General features: G+C 35.9%; 1 protein-coding gene across 1 annotated transcript in view; it reads right to left on the reverse strand.

The window, feature by feature from the left end:
- The window catches only part of LOC136025286 (uncharacterized), a 35,278-nt gene extending 13,226 nt beyond the window's left edge, over nucleotides 1–22,052 (reverse strand). Inside the window, exons 1-3 of the mRNA XM_065701172.1 lie at nucleotides 21,949–22,052; nucleotides 17,090–17,222; nucleotides 5,648–5,782 (exon numbers count right to left, since the gene is read on the reverse strand). Of these exons, the coding sequence (XP_065557244.1) occupies nucleotides 5,648–5,782; nucleotides 17,090–17,222; nucleotides 21,949–22,006 (326 nt within the window). The 5' untranslated portion in view covers nucleotides 22,007–22,052. The remainder of the gene's footprint in view (nucleotides 1–5,647; nucleotides 5,783–17,089; nucleotides 17,223–21,948) is intronic.
- Nucleotides 22,053–23,626: the final 1,574 nt, after the last annotated feature.

A 23,626-nucleotide genomic window follows, 5' to 3' on the forward strand; every position in this document is an offset into this window, starting at 1 on the left:
TATACGTCCTGAAATTGAGTCTACTGGGAGCTTTCCGCTTCCCATTGCCAGCAATTGATCTGGAAATGTTTGACCAAAGTCATCGTTTTGCAATCGGACACGCATATTTGTAGTTAATTTTAATGTTTTTACGTGTGTCTATAAATTAGAATTTTTCAGGCAAGCATTCATTTCGTCTGCAGGAGTGGATCTAGGTATTATAGGTAATGTTTGCCTGAAATCTCCCGCAAGCAATATTAATGTGCTGCCAAAGGGTTTCGACTTCCCTCGCAAATCTTTCAAGCATTGATCCAGAGCCTCGAGCGATTTTTTGTGTGCCATTGTGCACTCATCCCAAATAATAAGTTTGCATTGCTGCAATACTTTACCCATCCCAGATGATTTGGAAATATTGCACGTGGGAGTTTCTGTAGAATGCATGTTCAGAGGCAATTTCAAAGCGGAATGAGCAGTTCTTCCACCAGGCAGCTATGTTGCGGCTATTCCGGACGACGAAATTGCCAACGCTATATCATTTTTTGATCGAATTGATGCCAGAATTAGTTTTATCACAAACGTTTTACCAGTACCTCCTGGCACATCCAAAAAGAAAATTTCTCCAACGTTGTTATCGACACAATGCATTATCGTATCATAAATGTCTTTTTGTTCCGACGTTAACTTGGAAATGTTATTTTGTACATACGACAATAGATCACTCGTACTGTAACTTTGTTCACGATCCAATTCTACACATGTCGAAACATCAGCGATACGGTTAGGTGAAGGCATTCCCAAATCCTGAAGAGGTTTGTTTGCCATACGTACGCACAAATCTTCTATAACAACTAAAGTGTAGTTATAAATTTCTGATATAAAATCAAAAGTCATATCTGACGTCTCTAACTGTTTTCGATGGAGTATATCTTCGGACATTTTTGACTTATATTTTTCCCATAACTCTGTAGGTGCTGATGGAGAGCAAGTTGTTAAAATGATGCCAAACAATGCACGAATTTGACTTGGGGTTGACGTTTCGCACGCGTCATTGATGCAGTTATCCCAGTGTTGGTCATTCTCCAATAAATTCAGAGCTTGGCATGCACTACGGTGAGTGTCATGTATAGTACCATTTACAGTCCTCAAATACTCAAAGGATGTCGGACCGGGTACATTCACCAAAAGCAGGCGTAGAAAGAAGCATTCATGTTGATTGGGGTGAACGGTGTAGAGTCTTCCTATCGTGGTATCTTTGAAGATGGTAGGTTGGCCGTCGACTGACTTACCCTGTTTTCGACGTTCAAATACTTTATTTTTAGTATTCCACGTGTAATACGAAGGCACTTCAGTATACAGCAGTTTTTTTGCAAAAGAATCATTTTTGCAAAGCGAAAAAAAAGCTGTTAATGTTGTATCCGGTGGATTCAGGACTCTTTGTTGCACGTTGGTTTCCGTGAAATAAACACGTTGACCATTCTGTAAATGTACCGCTAAGTGAACAACAGCTGGACTACGTTCATGTATCGGAAATGAAAGAATTCGCCCAACAGCTTCATTACTGCTTATGTATCTTCCAGCCTGAAATTGTACGATTTCATCGAAATCTTTGATTTCGGGCTGCAAGCCAAAAACTGCCATGTCACTGCCTTTGTTGACGTATTTGCATATGTATTTGATTGCCTTTAGGGAGTTACAGTATTCAACGTTTATGTGTGCATTAAACATTTTGGATAATAATGGAGAATATGGAACAACCCACTGGTTATCTACTTCGATGGTGGTACCGTTACGCTTCTTTATTATTGCTGTTTTACCGCCAACTTCAGTAGATCTTCTTCTATATTGTGGGTAACCATCATTGCCAGTAATTGTGGTTGATACTAAAAGTCGAGGATATTGCTTTGTGCACCTTCCTTTGGCCATGCATGGTGAATTTTCGTTCAGTGCACCGCAAGGTCCATGCATCATATTTTTTACAATAATATCATGTAACCCCTTATCGACATTTTTATCAGGTATTTCAGCGGAAATCACATCATAAATTTCGTTCGAAGTAATTTTTTTATGTAGCCAGATTAGTATATGTGCGTGTGGCAAACCTCGTTTTTGCCATTCCACTGAGTACATCCAGCATCGCACTGACCCAAACACTTCAAGTTTTACTATGAAGTTTATCAGTGATTTCAACTTTTGCCGGAAGACACGGGCCGTAATGTCATGCCTATGAACCGCCGATTGTCCTTGAAGTAAAAGCTGCAGTATCTCGTCCCAAGATTGATTACATATAAATGTAATAAATAAATCTGGACGACCATAGAGACGAACATACGCAATAGCATCTTGAGCATATTCAACTATATGACGGGGACTGCCAGCATATGACGAAGGTAAAATTGTTAATCTTCCAACGTTTGTGGTATTACCGTCATTTATAACTGCAACTCGCAAATGAATGTATTGTTCAGAGCGGAGCTTGGTCTGATTCAGGCGGATATATAGCAAACGTTCTGATTCAATTTTAGCATACATATCAACGACGAATTGGTGAAACAATTCACGGCATTTTAAAATATAATTTTCTTCATCCTGCCGAATCATTAGTCTATAGGAATAATAATGCATTGCACTTCATTTCTTGTTCATTTCTTTGTTAGTGGCTGGATTCATCAATTTAATATTAAAGTGATAGCCACGGCTCCATCCCAAAAAATGATAGGATATTGTAGGGCATCGTAGCATCGATGAGTTTCAGCAATTCTTAACAACTGAGCGTTTCGCTTATGAAGAATAATATCTCGAGGTAAAAACTGATCACCGACCATAACGATTGCCACTTCGTCGATAGTTAGAGCATTGTATCTACGCACATGTTGGCCAGGAGGCGTTTTGTCAGCGGAAATAACAATTTTATGCGTATCAGTAGGCATCAAATCGATGGCTGTTTTGTACAGACGCACAAAATTATTATTTTCGTGGAAAAGATGTTGTAATTGGGAAACGATTGTCCTTTCAACGTTGGGAGAAATTTCGCAACGTGCATTCAATTCAGAATTTCTATCACTGATGAAGTACAATTGTAAAAATTTATGATTCTCGCCTGAGAATGGTAGAAGGGACCCTGCTCTATGATAAATTTGCCCTTTTACTTTGAAAGTAGACATAAATTGATCTGGATTTTCGATTTGGGCTCCAAACGACGTCATTTGGAAACATGAGTTGTATTTTCTGATTTTTGACAAAAAACGCTTAGATTCTGACGTAGTTCCAGTAAGGAAAGTATTCAATGGCTCTGGTGGTGCAGCCAATAGAGGAAGTTTAACTTTTCCTGAGGCGCAACACATTCCCTTTGTTTCACCATTGAATTTCAAGGCCTTGCAATAAGGGCAAATTTTAGACATTGTCCCGATTTGAACACATCTACTCAAGCTATAATCATCGACTGGGTTGTACCTGAATGCCAGGCGATAACTTTCAGGTTGCTCTGATTCCTCGGCACGCTTTCTTTTCTTACTTTCTCTATCAGCAGCAAGCCTGATTTCTTGCTGTTCTTGTAATTCCTCGGCACACCTTCTTTTTTCACTTTCTCTTTTAGCAGCAAGTCTGCTTCCGCGTTGCTCTGGTAGTTCCTCCGCACGCTTTCTGTTCTTTCTTTCTCTATCAGCCTCAAGCCTGTTTCCTTGCTGTTCTTTTGATTCCTCGGCACGCTTTCTGTTCTTTCTTTCTCTATCAGCCTCAAGCCTGTTTCCTTGCTGTTCTTTTGATTCCTCGGCAAGCCTTCTTTTTTCACTTTCTCTTTTAGCAGCAAGTCTGCTTTCGCGTTGCTCTGGTAGTTCCTCGGCACGCTTTCTTTTCTTACTTTCTCTATCAGCAGCAAGCTTTTTAGCATAGACTCTTCGAGCATCTTCATCGGCTTTTGCCATTGTAACTTCATCAGTCATTGTAAACTTAAACATTAATAGATTTCCACGTGAACATATGTCTTAAATATCTTGAATGACGTCACCGTCAAAGCAAAACTAATTTCATGACGTCAGTCAACACAGAAACATGACGTCACCTGATCCACAGACAGACACACAGACAGACAACTTATTTTTTCACTTTCTCTTTTAGCACCAAGTCTGCTTTCGCGTTGCTCTGGTAGTTCCTCGGCACGCTTTCTTTTCTGACTTTCTCTGTCAGCAGCAAGTTTTTTGGCATAGACTCTTGGAGCATCTTCATCGGCTTTTGCCATTGTAAGTTCATCAGTCATTGTAAACTTAAACATTAATAGATTTCTACGTGAACATATGTCTTAAATATCTTGAATGACGTCACCGTCAAAGCAAAAATGACGACAACTAATTTCATGACGTTAGTTAACACAGAAACATGACGTCACCTGATCAACAGACAGACACACAGACATACAACTTATTTTTATCTATCTATCTATCTATATCTATCTATATATATAAAAATAAGTTGTCTGTCTGTGGATCTGTGGATCAGGTGACATCATGTTTCTGTGTCGGCTGACGTCATGAAATTAGTTGTCAGGTGTTAATTAGTTGTCAATTAGTTGTCATATATATATATATATATATATATATATATATATATATATATATATATATATATATATATATATATATATATATATATAGATATTCATAGGTGGGACAAAAGGACACAACTACAATGGCCCTGTGTCCCACCTTACTTACGCCTGAGGGGGGGGGGGGGCTTGGAGGGGGGGGGCTAAGCACCCCCACCAACAAGGTGCTGGGGTGGCGCTTCACGCCACCCCAACAGCTAGTACTGAATATTCTTCTAAGATTAACCTGGTATATGCTACGAGTGACGCCATTGGAATCCATAATATGATGTGAATGATAATTAAAATGACGTCATTTCTGGCTGTAGCTTGTATAGTCTTTTATATTGGCTTAGGAAATCATTACATTACTGATATATGTGAATGTGATGTTACTCATGTGTTTTTTCTCGAAAAAGCATTTATCTTTACCTAAATAAATAGACTGCATCAAATAATGTCATGTTTCTGTGTTTTCTGGTGATTCTGAACCTGAAAGGTGTTGCCGTGTTGTCTGGTGAACATGAAAGGTGATTTTTTGATAAAAAGTACTGTTCAGTAGACAGGAATTAGCGGTTCATAATTTCAATTCGATGGAAATCTTTGACGGAAGAACATTCCAAGTTCAAAAATTTATTTTACTTAAACCCTTGAAGTTGTCACGACCCCAAAGCATAAATGGGTATCTCAAGGGTAATCCAGGGAGGAGTAAATCTTTCTGAAGAATGTACATTATGGTTAAGCAGGGAAACAGCCAGACAAGAAGCCTACAAGGGTACCCGCAGAAAACGGGGTGGGGGTCAAACACCAGAATAGCAATAATGAGTGAAGGTGTACGGAAAGAACTTTAGGATACCTTGTCTTAAGAATAAGTCTATTTTTGGATTGAGTTATAAAAATTTTAAATTAGTAACTAACTTTTGTATGCAAAATGAAATAAAAGTAACATTTTCCTCAGCAGTATACTCCTTAACAGTTTGCAATGAAGTGCTGCAGCTTACCTAGTTTCCCAAAAATTCAAATACACTGGGAAGTAGTAAAAATAAATACAAACATATCTAAGAATAAAAGAAAGAAAAAGTCAAGATATACCTTGCATTAACGTAGTTGGTTTCATTGCCAAGTGTTGTTGCGAATTCTGGAAGCTCCGTAACAGCCATTTCAATATCTTTAGTAACTTCGTTTTCTTCTGAATTTAAGGCTAACATGAGATCTTCAAAAATCTTTCTGGAAAAAAAATTTTTAAACCGTTTAAAATAATGGCTATTTAAAACGGGCATTTATTCTGAAGCTTAATTTAAATAGGTTGAATCAGTTGAGGCTACATAAAAACGTTTAAAGTTACGTATAGTTGTAAATAAACCGTTATGGAGGAAGGCTAGTGAATCTTGGTGTAGATAGGGTGGAAAAAGGGGAGAGGGCAGCGTCTTAAGCTTCAAAATGTGTATTTTTGGTGAAAATATTCTAAATCTCCAAGAGCCTTCTTACAGCAGAAAACAAATTCAGAACTAAAGGTAGAGAGGAAGGGGCAAAAGAGGTCGTAAGGGATCTAGAAAACTTTTCAAGAGTTGGAATACTTCTAGTAAAAACTTTTTTTTTGTTTTTACTGCACTTCGAAAGGAAATATTTATTTTGTTTTCAGCTTATTTTTTTATTTCTTTTTATTTCCGGTTTGTCATGGTTTTCCTACTGGCGCTTATTGAAATCATCCCTAAGATAAAAGACTCGCTCGAAGAACTTACATTGAAAACTGTAGATATGATCACCCCAAAAATCACTTTTAATTTTTCAGACCCTCTCCCTTTACTTTTCGTCAGAAAGAAAACAAATCTCTTTTCACTTGGAAGTACGACGCAACTTTAAAACCGAAGACAAACGGAACTTATTGCGTATATGAAAGGGGCTGTCCCCTCCTCAACGCCCCGCTCTTTACGCTGAAGTTTGACTCTTTCTCCCAAATCTACTTTTAAAATAATAAAAAACTTAAGTGTAAAGAGCAGGGAGTTTAGGAGGGGACAACCCCTTTCATATACGAAATAATTTATGTTCGTTTTATATTTTAAAGTTGCTTTTTACTTTCAGTTAAAAAAATTATTTTCTTTAATTTAATTTTGGAACATTTTAGAATTAATACAGTTTTTGAATTTGACTCACCGTACATGAACAATTAAAACAAAATTTGCATATTAATTTTACTCTTTTTTTAAACTAATAATAATCTCATAATAACTCGAGTTCGATTTTTGTTTCAGTTGCTTAAAAACGACTCCTGAATCATAGAGGCTATTTAATTAGAATAAGAGCCTCTTTTAAAAGTAGAAAAAGAAACTTTAGCGTAAGAGCAAGCTACTGAGGAGAGGCAACCCATCTCAAATACGTAGTAATTTCTTTTCGTTTTAAGTTTTAATGTCAATCGTTACTTTCAGTTAAAACAACTTTTTTTTTTAATTTAATTTCCGGACGTTTTTGAATTAATGCATGTTTTGAATTTGGCTCACCATACAAGAATAATTAAAATCAAATTTGCATATTAATTTTACTCTTTATTTTAAACTAATAATAACCTTATAATAACCTAAGTTTGATTTTTATTTCAGAAAGGCTATTTAATTACAATAATGGCCTCTTTTAAAAGTTAAAAAAGAAACTTTATTGTAAGAGCGAGCTACTAAACCCATCTCATATACGTAATATTTTCTGTTCGTTTAAGTTTTAATATTGCTTCTTACTTTTAGTTGAAAAAAACTTGTATTTTATTTAATTACTGATCGTTTTTAAGTAATTTCTGGAAATCCAGCTCCCCCTCCATAGAAAATTTCCTCCCCCCACGAGAAATTTCTCCACGGAAAGATTTTCCCACTTAACCGAAATAAGCGACATATGCAGAACTAATTTTGCAAGGTATTGTAACAAAACAGCCGAAGAGGTCAAAACTATTTTTATTGAAAATGAGAGTCACAAGCTGAGCAATTCTCAAAGGAGTGAAAAAAAAGATCTTTAAAAGATATTCGTAACAATTTGTGTTCGTTTTAAGTTTTAATGTTAAACACATAGAATATATTCGGTTTATTTATCGATATATATATATATATATATATATATATATATATATATATATATATATATATATATATATATATATATATATATATATATATATATATAATGTACTTTCTGTTGCCTTTTATCTGTTGTCTGTCACAATATGACGTTAATATATAATACACGACTTCATATTCAATATGACGTCTTATTCAATCTATATATATAAAAATATCTATTTATATATATAAAAATAAGTTGTCTGTGGGTCTGTCGAGTGACGTCATGTCATTATGTCGTCATGAAGTTAGTTGTCGTCATGTTTGTTATGACGATGACGTCATTAAAGGTATTAAGAAAATCGTTCAAAGACAAATTTTTAATTGTAAGAAGATCGTGAACGGAAAAATGTTTAATTGTAAAATGACTGAAGAACCTACAATGGCAACAGCCGAGGAAGCTGCTCAAAGAGTCTATGCCAAAAACTTGCGGCTGATAGAGAAAATAAGAAAAGAAAGCGTGCCGAGGAATCACAAGAACAGCAAGAAAACAGGCTTGTGGCTGATAGAGAAAGTAAGAAAAGAAAGCGTGCCGAGGAATCACAAGAACAGCAAGAAAACAGGCTTGCGGCTAAAGAATGCAAAACCGCGCAGTTAGATGAAAATCCAACTGGACAGCGAGAGTCAAAACATATCAAAACTGAAAATGATAGCGATGATGATTGGGTTTGGGATTTTGACTTGGATAAGGTCATCAATGCCTACCAGATTTTAGTTAAAAAACAAAGGTTCGGCGATAGGTATTTCATAGTGACGCTCAAAAATAAAGAAGAAAAAGAAAACTGAAAAAAGAAAAAAGGTGAAAAACTAAACAAAACTAAAAAGAAAAAACAAGCAACGAGAAATTACAGACCGGGACACAAATGAAGACTGGGACAGAGGGAATATAAATGACGACCGGGAAACTCAAAGAGAAATTACAGACTGGGATACCGGGACACAAATGACGACCGGGACACAGGGAATATAAATGACGACCAGGACACAGGGACACAACTACAATAGGGACGCCGGGGGCACAGGGGATATATAACTGATGACGGGGACACAGGGAATGTTCGATTAGCAATCACCATCAACAAAGCTCAAGGGCAATCGTTAGAAAAATGCGGTATAGATCTGAATACGGATTGTTTTCCCATAGACAATTATTATGTTGCATGTTGAAGAGTTGGTAAGCCTGACAATCTATTTGTATGGACAGACAATGTGACAGCAAAGAATGTTGTATATTAGAAGTTTTACGTAGTTAAATATATATATATATATATATATATATATATATATATATATATATATATATATATATATATATATATATATATATATATATATATATATATATATATATATATATATATATATATATATATATATATATATATATATATATATATATATATATATATATATATATATATATATATATATATATATATATATATATATATATATATATATATATATATATATATATATATATCACAGGTGGGACACAGGGACACAACTACAATGGCACGTAACTAATATTGCGCGTAACGACTTACGTGCGTGGGAGGGGGCTTGGGAGGATGCAAAGCGCCCCCACCAACTAGGTATTGGGGTGGCCCGAAGCCCCCACCCCAACAGCTAGTATATATATATATATATATATATATATATATATATATATATATATATATATATATATATATATATATATATATATATATATATATATATATATATATATATATATATATATATATATATATATATATATTTGCGGCTCAGAGAAAAATTACCATCATATTTCGGTTCAAAGAGAAAGTATCACTAATGTCAAAGAGAAATTATCGTATAATGTCACCAAAAAGGAAACACCAGGAGGAAACGCCAGAGCAACGCAAAACCGAGATTGCGGCTGAAAGAGAAAGGGCCAGATTAGGAATGTCCAATTTATGTCAACAAAGGTGTGTCGAGGAACCACCAGAGAAACGCGAAGCCAGGCTTCCAGCTGACAGAGACAATAAGAAAAGAAGGCGTGTCGAAGAATCACCAGAGAAATTCGAAACCAGGCTTGCGGCTTTACGTCAACGAAGGCGTGTTGAAAAACCACCAGAGAAACGCAAAACCAGGCTTCCTGCTGACAGAGACAGTAAGAAAAGAAGGCGTGTCGAAGAATCACCAGAGAAACTGGAAACCAGGCTTGCGGCTTTACGTCAACGAAGGCTAGTCAAGGAACCACCAGAGAAACGCGAAACCAGGCTTGCAGCTGACAGAGATAGTAAAAAAGAAGGCATTTCGAGGAATCACCAGAGCAACGTGAAATCAGGCTTTAGTCTTTACTTCAACAAAGGCGTGTCGAGGTATCACCAAAGCGACGCGAAACCAAGCTTCCAGCTGACAGAGATAGTAAAACATGAAGGCGTGTCAATGTATTACAAAAGCAACGCGTGTATAATCGCCTGGCAAGTACTGCCCTTCCGATGATTATAGCTTGAGTCGAGATGTTCAAATCGAGACTATGTCTGAAATTTGTGCCTATTGCAAGGCATTGAAATTTAATTGCGAAACAATGGGAATGTGCAAAGGCAGCGACATGGCAGTTTTTGGATTGCAGTCTGAAACCAGTGATATCGATGAAGTCGTACAATATCAGGCTGGGAGATACATAAGAAGTAATGAAGCTATGTTGCAAATCCTTTCATTTCCGATACATAAACAAAGTCCAGCTGTTGTTCGCTTAGCGGTACATTTATAGACTTCTCAAGCATTCGGAAATGCCTTCAACTAACCGTACTGCTGCTATTTCTACATGCGTAAAATTGGATCGTGAACAAAGTTACAACACCATTGACCTATTGTCGTATGTAAAAACAAATATTTCTAAGTTAACCTCTGAACAAAATGGCAATTATGATCAGATAATGCATTGTGTCGATAACCAAGCTGGAGAAATCTTCTTCTTGGATGCGCCAGGAGGTACTGGTAATACGTTTCTAATTAGATTGCTTCTGTCATCAATTCGATCCAAAAATGACGTAGCATTGGCCCTTGTGTCGTCCGGAATATCCGCAAGGTTGCTGCCAAGTGGGAGAACTGCTCATTCTGCTTTGAAATTGCCTCTGAGTATACAATTTACAGAAACTCCCACGTGCAGCATTTCTTAACCATTTGGGATGGGTAAAGTACTGCAGCAATGCAAACTTAGTGTTTCGGACGAGTGCAGAATGGTGCAAAAAAATCACTCGAGGCTCTCGAGCGATCATCGCAAGATTTGCGAGAAAATTCAAAATCCTTGGGCAGCACATTAATATTGCTTAAGGGAAATTTCAGGCAAAAACTAACTATTATTCCTAAATCGACACCTGCGGATAAAATTAATGCCTGCCTGAAAAATTCTTATTTATGAGCACACGTAAAAACATTAAAATTAACTATAAATATGCGTTTGCGATTGCAAAACGATCAACTCTGGTGAAACATTTTCAGATCAATTGCTGGCAATTGGAAACAGAATGTTCCCAGCGAACTCAATTTAAGGACGTATACAACTGCCTCCTGAATTCTGTAATTTAGTGACGTCAAAAAATAATTTGATTGAAAAGGTATTTCCAAATATTCTAACCAATTACAAAAATCATAAATGGCTAAGTGAACGAGTGATTCTGGCAGCCAAGAACAAAGATGTCCACGAAATCAACAATATTATTCTGACCAAGATTCGAGAACAGGCAGTCATTTACAAGTCAATCGACACAGTTCTGGAATCAAATGAAGTGGTTAACTATCCATCAGAATTTTTAAATTCCCTGGATCTCCCAGGATTTCCACCACACGTGCTACAACTAAAAATAGGCGTACCAATAATACTCTTGCAAAATATTAACCCACCAAAGCTTTGCACTGGCGCGCGATTTGCCGTAAAAAAAAATTAAAACATAGTAGAGGCAGCAATCTTTACAGGGCCATCCGAAGGTGAGGCTGTTCTTATTTCTCGCATTCCCATGATTCCAACAGATCTGCCTTTTCAATTTAAAAGATTGCCATTCCCAATTCGATTAGCATTTACAATCACCATCAACAAAGCTCAAGGGTAATCATTAGAATTCAAGGCTCTCGAGTGATCATTGCAAAATTTGCGAGGAAATTCTAAGCCCTTTGGCAGCACATTAATATTGCTTGCGGGATATTTCCGGCAAACATTACCTATTATTCCTAGATCGACACCTGCGGATGAAATTAATACTTGCCTGAAAAATTCTCATTTATGGCCACACGTAAAACCATTAAAATAACTATAAATGAATTGATTGAATTGAATTGATTGAAAAAGTATTTCCGAACATTCTAATCAATTATAAAAATCATAAACGGCTAAGTGAACGACCGATTCTGGCAGCCAAGGACAAAGACTTCCACGATTTCAACAATATTATTTTGACCAAGATTCGAGACCAGGCAGTTATTTACAAGTCAGTCGACACAGTTCTGGAATCAAATGAAACGGTTAACCATCCATCATAATTTTTAAATTCCTTGGATCTCCCAGGATTTCCACCACACGTGCTACAACTAAAAATAGGCGTACCAATAATGCTCTTGCGAAATATTAACCCTCCAAAGCTTTGCAATGGCACGCGACTTGCCGTAAAAAAAAAAATTGAAAACATAATAGAGGCAGCAATCTTTAGAGAACCATCTGAGGGTGAGGCTCTTCTTATTTCTTGCATTTCCACGATTCGAAAAGATCTGCTTTTTCAATTTAAAAGATTACAATCCCCAATTCAATTAGCATTTGCAATCACCATCAACATAGCTCAAGGGTAATCATTAGAACTCTAGGCTTTTCGAGCGATCATTGCAAGATTTGCGAGGAAATTTTAAACTCTTTGGCAGCACATTAATATTGCTTTCGGGAGATTTCAGGCAAACATTACCTATTATTCCTAGATCGACACCTGCGGATGAAATTAATGCTTGCCTAAGAAATTCTTATTTATGGCCGCACGAAAAACCATTAAAATAACCATAAATATGCGTGTCCGATTGCAAAACGATCACTCTGGTGAAGCATTTTCAGATCAATTGCTGGTAATTGGTAACGGAATCTCCCCAGTTGACTCAATTTCAGGACGTATACAACTGCCTCCTGAATTCTGTAATTTAATGACGTCAAAAAAATGATCTGGTTGAAAACGTTTTTCCGAATATTCTAACCAGTTATAAAAATCATAAATGGCTAAGTGAACGAGCGATTCTGGCAGCCAATAACAAAGACGTCCACGAAATCAACACTATTATTCTGATCAAGATTCGAGAAGTGGCAGTCATTTACAAGTCAGTCGAAACAGTTCTGGAATCAAATGAAGTGGTTAACTATCCATCGGAATTTTTAATTTTCCTGGATCTCCCAGGGTTTCCACCAAACGTGCAACGACTAAAAATAGGCGCACCAATAATACTATTGCAAAATTTTCACCCACCAAAGCTTTGTAATGGCACAAGACTTGCTGTAAAAAAAAAATTGAAAACGTAATAGAGGCAACAATCTTGACAGGGCCTTCCGAGGGTGAGTCTGTTCATATTCCTCGCATTCCCATGATTCCAACAGATCTGCCTTTTCAATTTAAAAGATTGCAATTCCCAATTCAATTAGCATTTGCAATCACCATTAATAAAGCTCAAGGGCATCATTAAAAAATGCGGTATAGATCTTAATACGGATTGTTTTTCCCATGAACAATTATATATTGCATGTTCTAGAGTCGGTAAACCGGACAAGCTATTTATATGCACAGACAATGGGACTGCAAAGGACGTTGTATATCCACAAGTTTTACGCAGTGAAAAATTAGCACCTTGCCTAAGTTTTGCCTTAGGGGGGGGGATGTTAGCCTTGCGGCTCAGAGAGAAAGTACAAAATGAAAGCGTATAGATGTATTACAAGAGCAACGTGAAACCAGGCTTGCGGCTGAAAAAGAAAGTAAAAAAAAAATACGTGTCGAGGAATTAGCAGAGTATATCAGAAGAATTACCAGTTGTATATCCGCAAGTTTTACGGAGTTAAAAATTAGGACCTTGCACACGTGTTGCTGGGACACGTTCCGGAAAAAACTAAAAAATAAAGAAGAAAAATAAAATAAGAATAAGAAGAAAAAACTAAAAAGAAACGAAAAAAAGGTAAATACTAAAAAAAAACTAAAAAAGAAAAAAACTAAAAAAGAAAAAAAAGTAAAATTAAAATTGAAAAAACTGCAATAGAACACAAGAGACAATGAGAATCCATATATAGAAGCCTGCCGCGTGTCATGCTGGGGCCTGGCGGCGAAGCTGCCAGGCCCCAGCTTCTTATCAAATACAATCATAGTTATGAAGTTGTTTAAGCCAAAATAGAATGCTAAGATTGGCCGAAAAATAACGAAAACAAATCACTGTTCATATCGGCCATTATTTTACAAAATTCGAACTTTATCGTAACGAGCAAGACATTGACGAGGGAATGAATTTCCTCATAAACATAATGTGAGGAGGTTTTGCCCTGTCGTCAGTACCTCACTTTTTACGCAAGAGTTTGAATTTCGTCCCAATTCTTCCATAATGACCCCCTGAATCACAAAGGCCGTTTAATTAAAATAAACTGCTCTTTTGAAATTATGTTTGATGGGTAGGCCTAAACTTGATGAAATTTATATATTTAAAATTAGCATAAAAATATAGTCCTTTTGGTGTTTCTATTGGTATTAAATTTCTGTTTTTCAGAATTTTATTGAAAAATCGACCCGGATCGCTCCTTACTTACAGTTCATTACCAAGAACTGTTTGATGGGTATTTATAGGGAAGCTCTTTATTTTAAGAAGGTCGGACCTTCATATCTCGAGGCATTGTAATATGAGCATTAACCTTGAATTTAAAACACGGTGGTTAAAGATGGGAGTTGTAGTTTATAGAAACAAGCTCTAAAAGAAGAGTAACACTTGCCTAAAGAAACAATTGCAAATCGTTAAAGGAATAGAAAAACTACTTATTGAACTTCCTTGTTCCAGACGCTGTAGTGTCTTACTGCGGTAAATTCAATACTAAGGATTTTTGTTTCTCTCCGGGGATTTAAGAAAGTATATTGCTGGACGGAAGGGTTCATTTCTTTTTGAATGTTATGTTTTTTTCGTTTGTTGAGTTTTAAATGATTTTTCTTTGTTTTGATAATGCTTGTAACTTTGTTTTTATTAATAAAAGTTATATGTTTAATAAAAGCCTTAATTTCTTAGATTATTTGTTCCAGGGTAAAACTTCAGTATGTAATCATTCCCGCAATAAAACATCTAAAGCTAATGCTATGTAACATCTCATTGATTGAATAGCTAATTTAACCTGTCTCGATCAAGTTAGAAAATTAATAAAGCTATAATAGGCAGCTGTATCTAAAAGACAAAAAATCAATAGCATTGGGATGCTTGTGCTCTCATATGGAAAGGGTTGGAAACATGCGAATCATTTAATTGTTCAATTGTGTCGGACAGAGGATTTTCCTTGCGTGCGATAGGTTATGTAGAAAGTATTCCTCAAATCAAAATATTGTGAATCCTTTACTGGTCCAGATAGTTAAAGCTCTAGTCTGGTCGTTTGAGGAAATCTCTGGTCGTATATTCGAATCCTAATGCAGATAAAAATCGAATAAAAAAATCTTTAGATTATAAAGGTTTCCTGAAGAAAAACGCCTTAAAAGAAAATGAAATCTCTTAAAGTACTATGTAGCGTACCATGTGTTTGTCCTACACAGTTACAGGTGGGGGCTCTACCATGGGCCTTGAAGAAGCAAGTAACGCTTGATTACGTCATCCTTAACATAAGTACCAATCCCCTATTGCATAAGAGTTAAAGAAATCCTTAAAAACTTCTTGAAGAAAAAAGTCTCAAAAATATATTAAGATGTCTTCATTGATGTCTTGGAGAAAAATGTCTTAAAAACTTCTTGGAGTGTTATGAGACGTCTTAAACAACATATTGAAAAATTATGTTTTAACAAAACTCCCCCGCCTGAATAACGGACTCTAAAACGTCCTATTACGTAACAGTAGAAAAACCATGATGTAATAATCAAACCCTATTAGATAACAATCAAAGTGAACCTTCCCTATTACGTAACATGTGCCTGCATTTCTTAGAAGGCATTCCCTATTACCTCAGAGAAACTTGCATCTCGAAGATGTTTTTAAAAAAAGTGTCCAGACGGGGATTCGATGGGACAGGGCATCGTCTAAAGTCATTATGCTGTCACCACTACCAACATCGTAGTTACCATTCCTGAACCAGTATCAGATTGTAATTTTTTCTTATTATGCAGTTATCCTTTGAAACGCATTTTTCAAATTTAGATTACCGTGGGCAGTGGTTTGCTCTTTACTAGGTTGCAGCTGCTGCTACAATCACGATAGAAGGCACAAGACCATGATTGAAAAAAACCGAAACCGATATGTGTTATATCGGTATACGTCCGATACCGATACACAAGATACTGATACGCCTGATACCACGTACAGCCTTTTCTCCAGGGACTATGGAAAGTTAAATAATCACCAAAACCATAGTTACTGGACAATGTTGTTTGTCCAACAATGTTGAACAAAATGCATATCTCAAAACTTTAATTGGAACATCTTAAAGGGGGCTATCTTTTAGGTCACTTAAAAGTGGGTTTTAGGAAATTTAATTTTCATTCGAATGAGCCATTAAGCGCCTCTTAATGATGTTCTGGTCACCCGCTAGCCATGGCAGAAAAAAGAGACACAGCAGTGCGACCCAAGCAAAAAAGTGATTTTACTTGTTGTTCCAAGGAGGAGAAGTGTGATTATCCTATACAAGGTTTAAGCTATGCTGATTTCGTGTGTGCACTTTTTATTTCTATCTGATGCCAGCCTCGAGGGATTTTCTGCTCTTTCTCAAGATCAACATAAATTTGTTTTCGCATTAAACTTTTACTTTTAAGATTAACCGAAATAATATTTACAGTTCCTGAATCAGCGTCAGATGGTGCTTTTTTCTCAGGTGGCCGTTACTTTTTTTTAAAAAACGCTTTTTGCAACTTTTGGTTACTATGGTCAGTGGTTCACTCTTTACTAGGGTACAGCTACCGCAGCAACCAAGACAACGCTGGAGCGTTGTGTCTCTGATGTGTATCAGTGAAGACTTTATGTGACCTCCTCATTTAAATATTTTTTACAAAGGCAATTTACATAATTTAGGGTCCTTACCGCTTATTTTATCTCCCTGGAAATATTTTTCGTCTTTTAGCAGCTTAGCTTAAAAAAGCATTTGAAATTTCGATTGTAATAATAATTGTGGCAGTGTTGGTGCCTCGGAGTACCTGGAAAGTCTTGTTATTTTCTGATCACTTTTACCCTATGCGAATGACCTGAAATTAATAAAAAATGAAAACTTCTTAAAACTTACCTTGAATTACCATCAACAGATCTCCCACGACGTCGTGAAAAAATTGGTTTGAAAAGACGCGAGAAAATTGGTTTGTTCGCCGTGGTATTTCTACTTTGGCGTCCCACTGCGTTATAACATTCAAAAAGAGGACCTAGAGTACCAAAAGTTATTTTAACTACCTTAATATCTTTATTCATTTCAATGGCATTAACAAAAACTGAAAATAAAGTAACACAACCTAATCTAATAACTTTATTTTCTTTAGTCATGAGCTATTTTAATCAACTTTGCATCACAAGTTGTTTCAATATTATTAGCAAATATAAGACCTAATGCATAACAAATTGCTTAAAGGACTTAAAGCATCACAATCAACTTCAATGACATAATATCGCAAGTTATTTCGTTGGTATTACAAGTTATTTTAATGAAATTAGCAAAAATTGAACCGACAGAATCACACGTTGATTTAATGATCTTATTATAAAAAATTATTTCAATTACTTTTGAAATAAATGTATGCATATATATATATATATATATATATATATATATATATATATATATATATATATATATATATATATATATATATATATATATATATATATATATATATATATATATATATATATATATATATATATATATATAATATATAAAGATATCAATCTGCAAAATATATGAATTTCATAATGTTTAAGTTGTAAGTTTAGACTTAATCTAAATTCAGTTTTAACTTAAACGAATTAAGGTAAGACTTAATCTTAGACTTAATCAAGTTTAATTTTACCCATCAAAAGTTAAGAGCCTGAGAAAATTTGCTTAATTTTGGAAAATAGGGGGACGCCCCTTAAAAGCCATAGAACCTTAACAAAAATCACACCCTCAGATTCAGCGTATCAGACAACCCTATAGTAGAAGTTTCAAGCTCCTATCTACAAAAATGTGGACTTTAGCATTTTTTTTTGCCACAGGACAGATCACGGATGGGTGTTTATTTGTTTGTTTTTTTTGTTTTTTTTTCTCTCTAGGGATGATCGTATCGATTCAGTGGTCCTAGAATTTCGTGAGATCGCTCATTCTAACACAAATTAAAAGTTCTAGGGCCCTTTTTAAGTGACCAAAAAAATTGGAGGGCACCTAGGCCCCCTCCCACATTCATTTTTTCCCGAAAGTGACCGGATCAAAATTCTGAGATAGCAATTTTATTCAGAAAAGTCGAAAAACCTAATAACTATGTCTTTGGGGACGACTTACTCCCCCACAGTTCCCGTGGGAGAGGGCTGCAAATTACAAACTTTGACCAGTGTTTACATATAGTAATGGTTATTGGGAAGTGTACAGAGGCTTTCAGGGGGATTTTTTGGTTTTTGGGGAGGGGGTTATAAGGGGGAACTTTCCATGGAGAATTTGAAATGGGGGAAGAAAATTCCTATTAAGGGGTCACAGGATTTTTTAGTATTTATTTTTTGAAAGAACAATGAAAAAGTAAATATGATAAGTTTTTCAACTGAAAGTAAGGAACAGCATTAAAATTAAAACGAACAGAAATTATTATGCATATGGGAGGGTTAATCTCCTCCTAATACTTCGCTCTTTACGCTAAATTAATTTTATTAATTTCAACTATTTATTCTACGACCTTTGTGATTCAGGGGTCATTTAAGCTTTAGTGTAAAGAGCGAGGTATTGACGAGAGGGTGAACCTCGTCATATTCGTAATAAAAACATGCGAATATAGAAGTTTGGTACGTAAGTTAATTCGTAAGTTACGTATATTTTTACTACTAAAAACGTTCGTAAAAAATTAAAAGTTCTATTGCCTTTTTAAATAACCAAAAAATTGGAGGGTAACTAGGCCTACTCCCCCGCTCCTTTTTTCTCAAAATAGTCCGATCAAAACTATAAGAAAGCCATTTAGCCATAAAAATAAATTAATATGGAAATTTCATTTTAACTATTCATGTACGGAGAGCCAAAATCAAAACATGTATTAATTCAAATACGTTCAGGAATTAAATTTTAAAAAAACAAGTTTTTTTGACCGAAAGTAAAGAGCGATATTAAAACTTAAAATGAACAGAAATTACTCCATAAATGAAAGGGGCTGTTCCCTCCTCAACGCTCCGCTCTTTACGCTATTAGTAAATTACTGTAGTTTTTGCAAATTACTTAGTAATATGATACTTTTTAGACTGAGACATGCTGTAGACAAAGTTTTAAGAGAAGAAGAGTGCGGTTTTAGGAAAGGTAGAGGATGTGTCGACCAATTTTTCACTCTTAGGTTAATAATTGAGAAGTCCCTTCGTTGTCAAACACCTTCGGTCCTCAGTTTTATCGATTATAAGCAAGCTTTCGATTCTGTTGATAGAAGAGCGATAGCAAAGGTCTTATCCTTATATGGTATACCAGAAAAATACATTAAAGTGATTTGTGCTATGTACGAGAATAATACTACTGCGGTTAAGGTAGGAAATGAGGTTAGCAACTGGTTTTGTACTAAATGAGGAGTTAAGTAGAGTTGTGTTCTATTCCCCTTTATATGGATCATTTTGATGGACTTCGTCTTTAGGAGCACAGGAAAGGCGATTGGAGACCAAGGAATCAAATTGGGAGGAAAGACGCTCCAGGACTTAGATTATGCTGATGATTTAAGCATATTAGATAAAAGTGTGAGCGAAAGGAATAAATTTTTTCAGGTTTTGCGAGTTCAGGGTGCTAGAATAGGTTTGAAAACTAATGTTAAGAAAACTATGGCACTAAGGCTAGGAATAAGTGAAGATGAAAAGGTGACATTGGGTAACAAAAAGCTTGATCAGGTTGGCAGCTTCACTTACCTTGGTAGTATTATTAGTAAAGACGGTTGGAGCAGTGAAGATGTTAAAAGTAGAATAGCTATGGCTCAGGGTGTTTTTTCACAGTTAAACAAAGTTTGGAAGAATAGAAAGATAAGTCTGCAAACCAAGATTAGAATATTGAAAGCTACAGTGATGACAGTGGTCAAATACGGCTCTGAAGGATGGGCGCTCCGAAAAGCAGACGAAAATTTACTAGATGTTTTCCAGAGAAATTGCCTACGGATTATTCTAGGTACCCGGCTGACTGACCGTATTTCAAACAGTAGGCTGTACGAAAAACGTGATTCAATCCCGCTTTCTAGGGCTATAATAAAAGAAAGGTTGAGATGGCTAGGCCACATTCTGCAGATGAAGGATGACAGATTGCCGAAGATTATACTTATTGGCCAACCTTCTGGGGCTACACGGAAAGCAGGTCACTGTCGTTTGGGAGGATGTTATAAATAAAGATTTAAAGGAATTGGGAACTTCTTGGGAGGGTGTAAAGAGGGAGGCCTTTAATAGAATAGGTTGGAGGAGGGGCTTGCGTAGCTGTGTTGGCCTCAGGCGGCTTGGTGCTGCAGTGAGTTACTTTCTCTATGCGAACTCAATTTTACAGGTAAAGATGCTCAGGGAAATTGTCCGGTGAAGGGAGATATTTGACCAGCTTGGAATTATCTAGAATTTTTCTGCAGGAGGATGGGATTCTCATGAAAAAAATTCTCCATGGGGGTGTTTTCCACAGGATGAATTCTCCGGAGAGAATTTTCTGCGGAAGCAACATTCTATTAGGGGGTGAGAGCGGTGGCAATTTATAGGAAAACTGTTCGACGGAGGAGGGAATTTCTGAGATGATTTTTATAAAAATAAAAAATTTAAGTTTTTTTCAAATAAAAGTGCGCTAAGAAAAACCGTTCATCCATAATAGTCCGCAGAAAATTTTCTGGGGGGTGGAATTTTACGCTAAAATGGCATTTTCCTAGGTGAATTTCTCTAACGAGGGGGGAGGCTCTTTTACATAGGAAGGGCTTTCCATGGATTTTCAAGCCCTTAGAAGATTTAGGTGACAGTCAGGGGTGGTTCGAAAGGGGAGGCTAGGGGAAAATGCACCCCCTCCCTCCCCCAAAAAAATTTGTTTGCACCCCCAATTGTTTTTTTCTTTTTTTACCCCTTTTTTAAGTGAACTTTTCAATTTGGTCAATTATTGGTGTCCTTGTCACATGACTCCTCTCCCAAGATTTTGTTCTAGATCTGCCGTAGGGGATAGTAACCCTACTTCTGTTTGTTTTCTTTTCCGTTTGTTCAAATTTCCGTTCGTCTAGAGGTAAATTTACGGTATTCATGTACTGATTTGCTGATTTGCAGACCTGAGTTAAGGTCAGAGTAGCATCTTTAAGTACTCGTTCATTTCTTACAACACTGTCTTTCCAAAATTGTGGGAAATCTTAGGAAAGCCAAACTCTCACAAATTTATCTACCATAATGGATAACCTGGATGGAAATATTTGATGGTAACTGGTAAAATTTTATTGCTACCCCCATCCACCCATTTCTGCTATTTCTTTATTTCTAAGACTAGAAAAAGATTCTAGGAAAATCGTTACCAACTTTGAACATAAACAAAAATCGGGCTGTGGTAGTACATTTCGTGACAAATCACCTTTCCCAAGGCCTAAAGTCAAAGAAAATCAGACTCACAACCAAAATTTGCTGGTTTTTCTACTTATGTTTTAGTCTGAGTCAAAGATGCATGCTTTCAAACAATTGCTAACCCCTAACAAGAAGAAGAAATGTAAAGTTAAGAGCCTGAGAATACTCACTTTGCCTCAACGCCTTAAATTACCTAGCAACCATTCACTTAACGGTCATTCTACCTTTAAAAAATAGGTTTAAAACGTACCACTATAGAATCTTTGAAGCCTCAAAAGAAGGAAAATAGAGTAGTAAGAAATAAGTAGCAAGAATAGTAGTAGTAGAATTAACTGAGAAGAATGATTCTCAGGCTAATAAAGCTCACTATTTAAGAGTTAAACTTACTTGAAAAAATATAAGGTCCTATATAGCTAAAAAGATAGTAGAATAGCAGTCCAATCATGTTTATAAGTCCAGCTATAACTGACAAAAATCTGGACAAGGTATAGTGAAACAGCAGCTCACTTTTGATTGGATGTCCCAATCCTATACCCTGAATCTAGTTACTCTTACGCGATTGCTCAACATTCGCTTGTATGTTAAATCTTATTCATTTACTAAGTTTAATCTCACCCATAATCTATTAACAAAAACCTAAGAGTCTATCGATTGCTAAGAACAGTAAGTAAAGGGGAGCATTATTTCATATTAAGTTTTCTCCTTCTTCTGCCATGGTGTATTTGAAGAAATATTAAAGTTTACTACAAGCCAATCATGTCAATGAATGGGGGATATTTACCTCCCCCCTTAGATTTTGGACGACACATTTTCATTATTCTCATCGAAACATACCTTTTTGGTGTTTGAACTAACACCCCTCCGCCTAGTACACCTTTTATTTTGAAAAATAAATTTTTGTCTCCCTCTTCTACATTTCCATAAATTGACAACACGGTACTTTTCTGTTAAGCGGAACTCACTCAAGAATTACACTGTCTAAGACCTGACAAAGATCGATTTGCGTCTCTGGAATCGGTTACGATTTACTTATGAGTGAGAAAATTACAATGTTGTTATATTTTAATTAAATATTTAATATTTAGATGTGGTTAGGAGTTAGGTTAAATTAGGTTAGGTATTTAATATAATACGTTCTGCGTGGAATGCTTTCCATAATACTTTGTCGTAGTTTCCATAATTTTATTTTTTAAGTATTATATTACATCATGTTTTGGTATTTTTCATTAGGATTAACCTGTCTTCACCTTTTAGGTTTGTCAACAGACAATTACCAACACCAGTGATACCAGCTCTCCTCTTTTGTACAAAAAAAAGGTCTTTATAGGTCGAATCCTTTTAAATAGAAAGGATAAGAGGCTACACACTCATATCCCCTCCCAAAATAGTGTAATATTTAGGATTTGCAAAATCAGGATCTAGTATCATTAGTTCGCTAATTCAGGCCTTTTTGAGCAACAATTCTTAGTAGTAATAGTAGTAGTAGTAGTGATATTAGTAGTAATAGTAGTAGTTTTAACAGTAGTAGAAGTAGTAGTAGTGATGGTAATAAATGTAGTAAGTGGTAGTAGTAGCAGCTACAGTACTAGTATGCGTAGTAGCAGCAGTAGTAGTAATTCTATTAGTAGTAGCGTTGATAGTAGTAGTTTTAGTAATATGAACAGTAGTAGTAGCATTGGTAGAAGCATTAGTAGTAGCAGTAGCAACAGTAGTGATTGTGGTAGTATTATTAGTAGAGGTGGTTGATGTAGTAAATATAGCTGTTGTAGTATCAGCAGTAGTACTACTACTAGTAGCAGTAGTAGTAGAAGAGGTAGTAGTAGTGGTAGTAGTATTAGTCATAGCAGTATTAATAATAGCAGTAGTTGTAGTATTGGGGGTAGTAGTAGCAGTAATAGTAGTAGTAATAGCAGTAGTAGTTGGTGTAGTAGTAGCAGCAGTAGAAGAAGCAAAAGAGGTTGTAATAGTAGTGATAATTGTAGAAGGAATGGTACTAATAGTAGCAGCAGTAGTGATGGCAGTAATAGTACTAGCAGCTGCGGTTGTGGTAGTAAATATAGTAGTA

Source organism: Artemia franciscana, chromosome 3 (genome assembly GCF_032884065.1).
Source record: "Artemia franciscana chromosome 3, ASM3288406v1, whole genome shotgun sequence".
Taxonomy (NCBI): Eukaryota; Metazoa; Arthropoda; class Branchiopoda; order Anostraca; family Artemiidae; genus Artemia; species Artemia franciscana.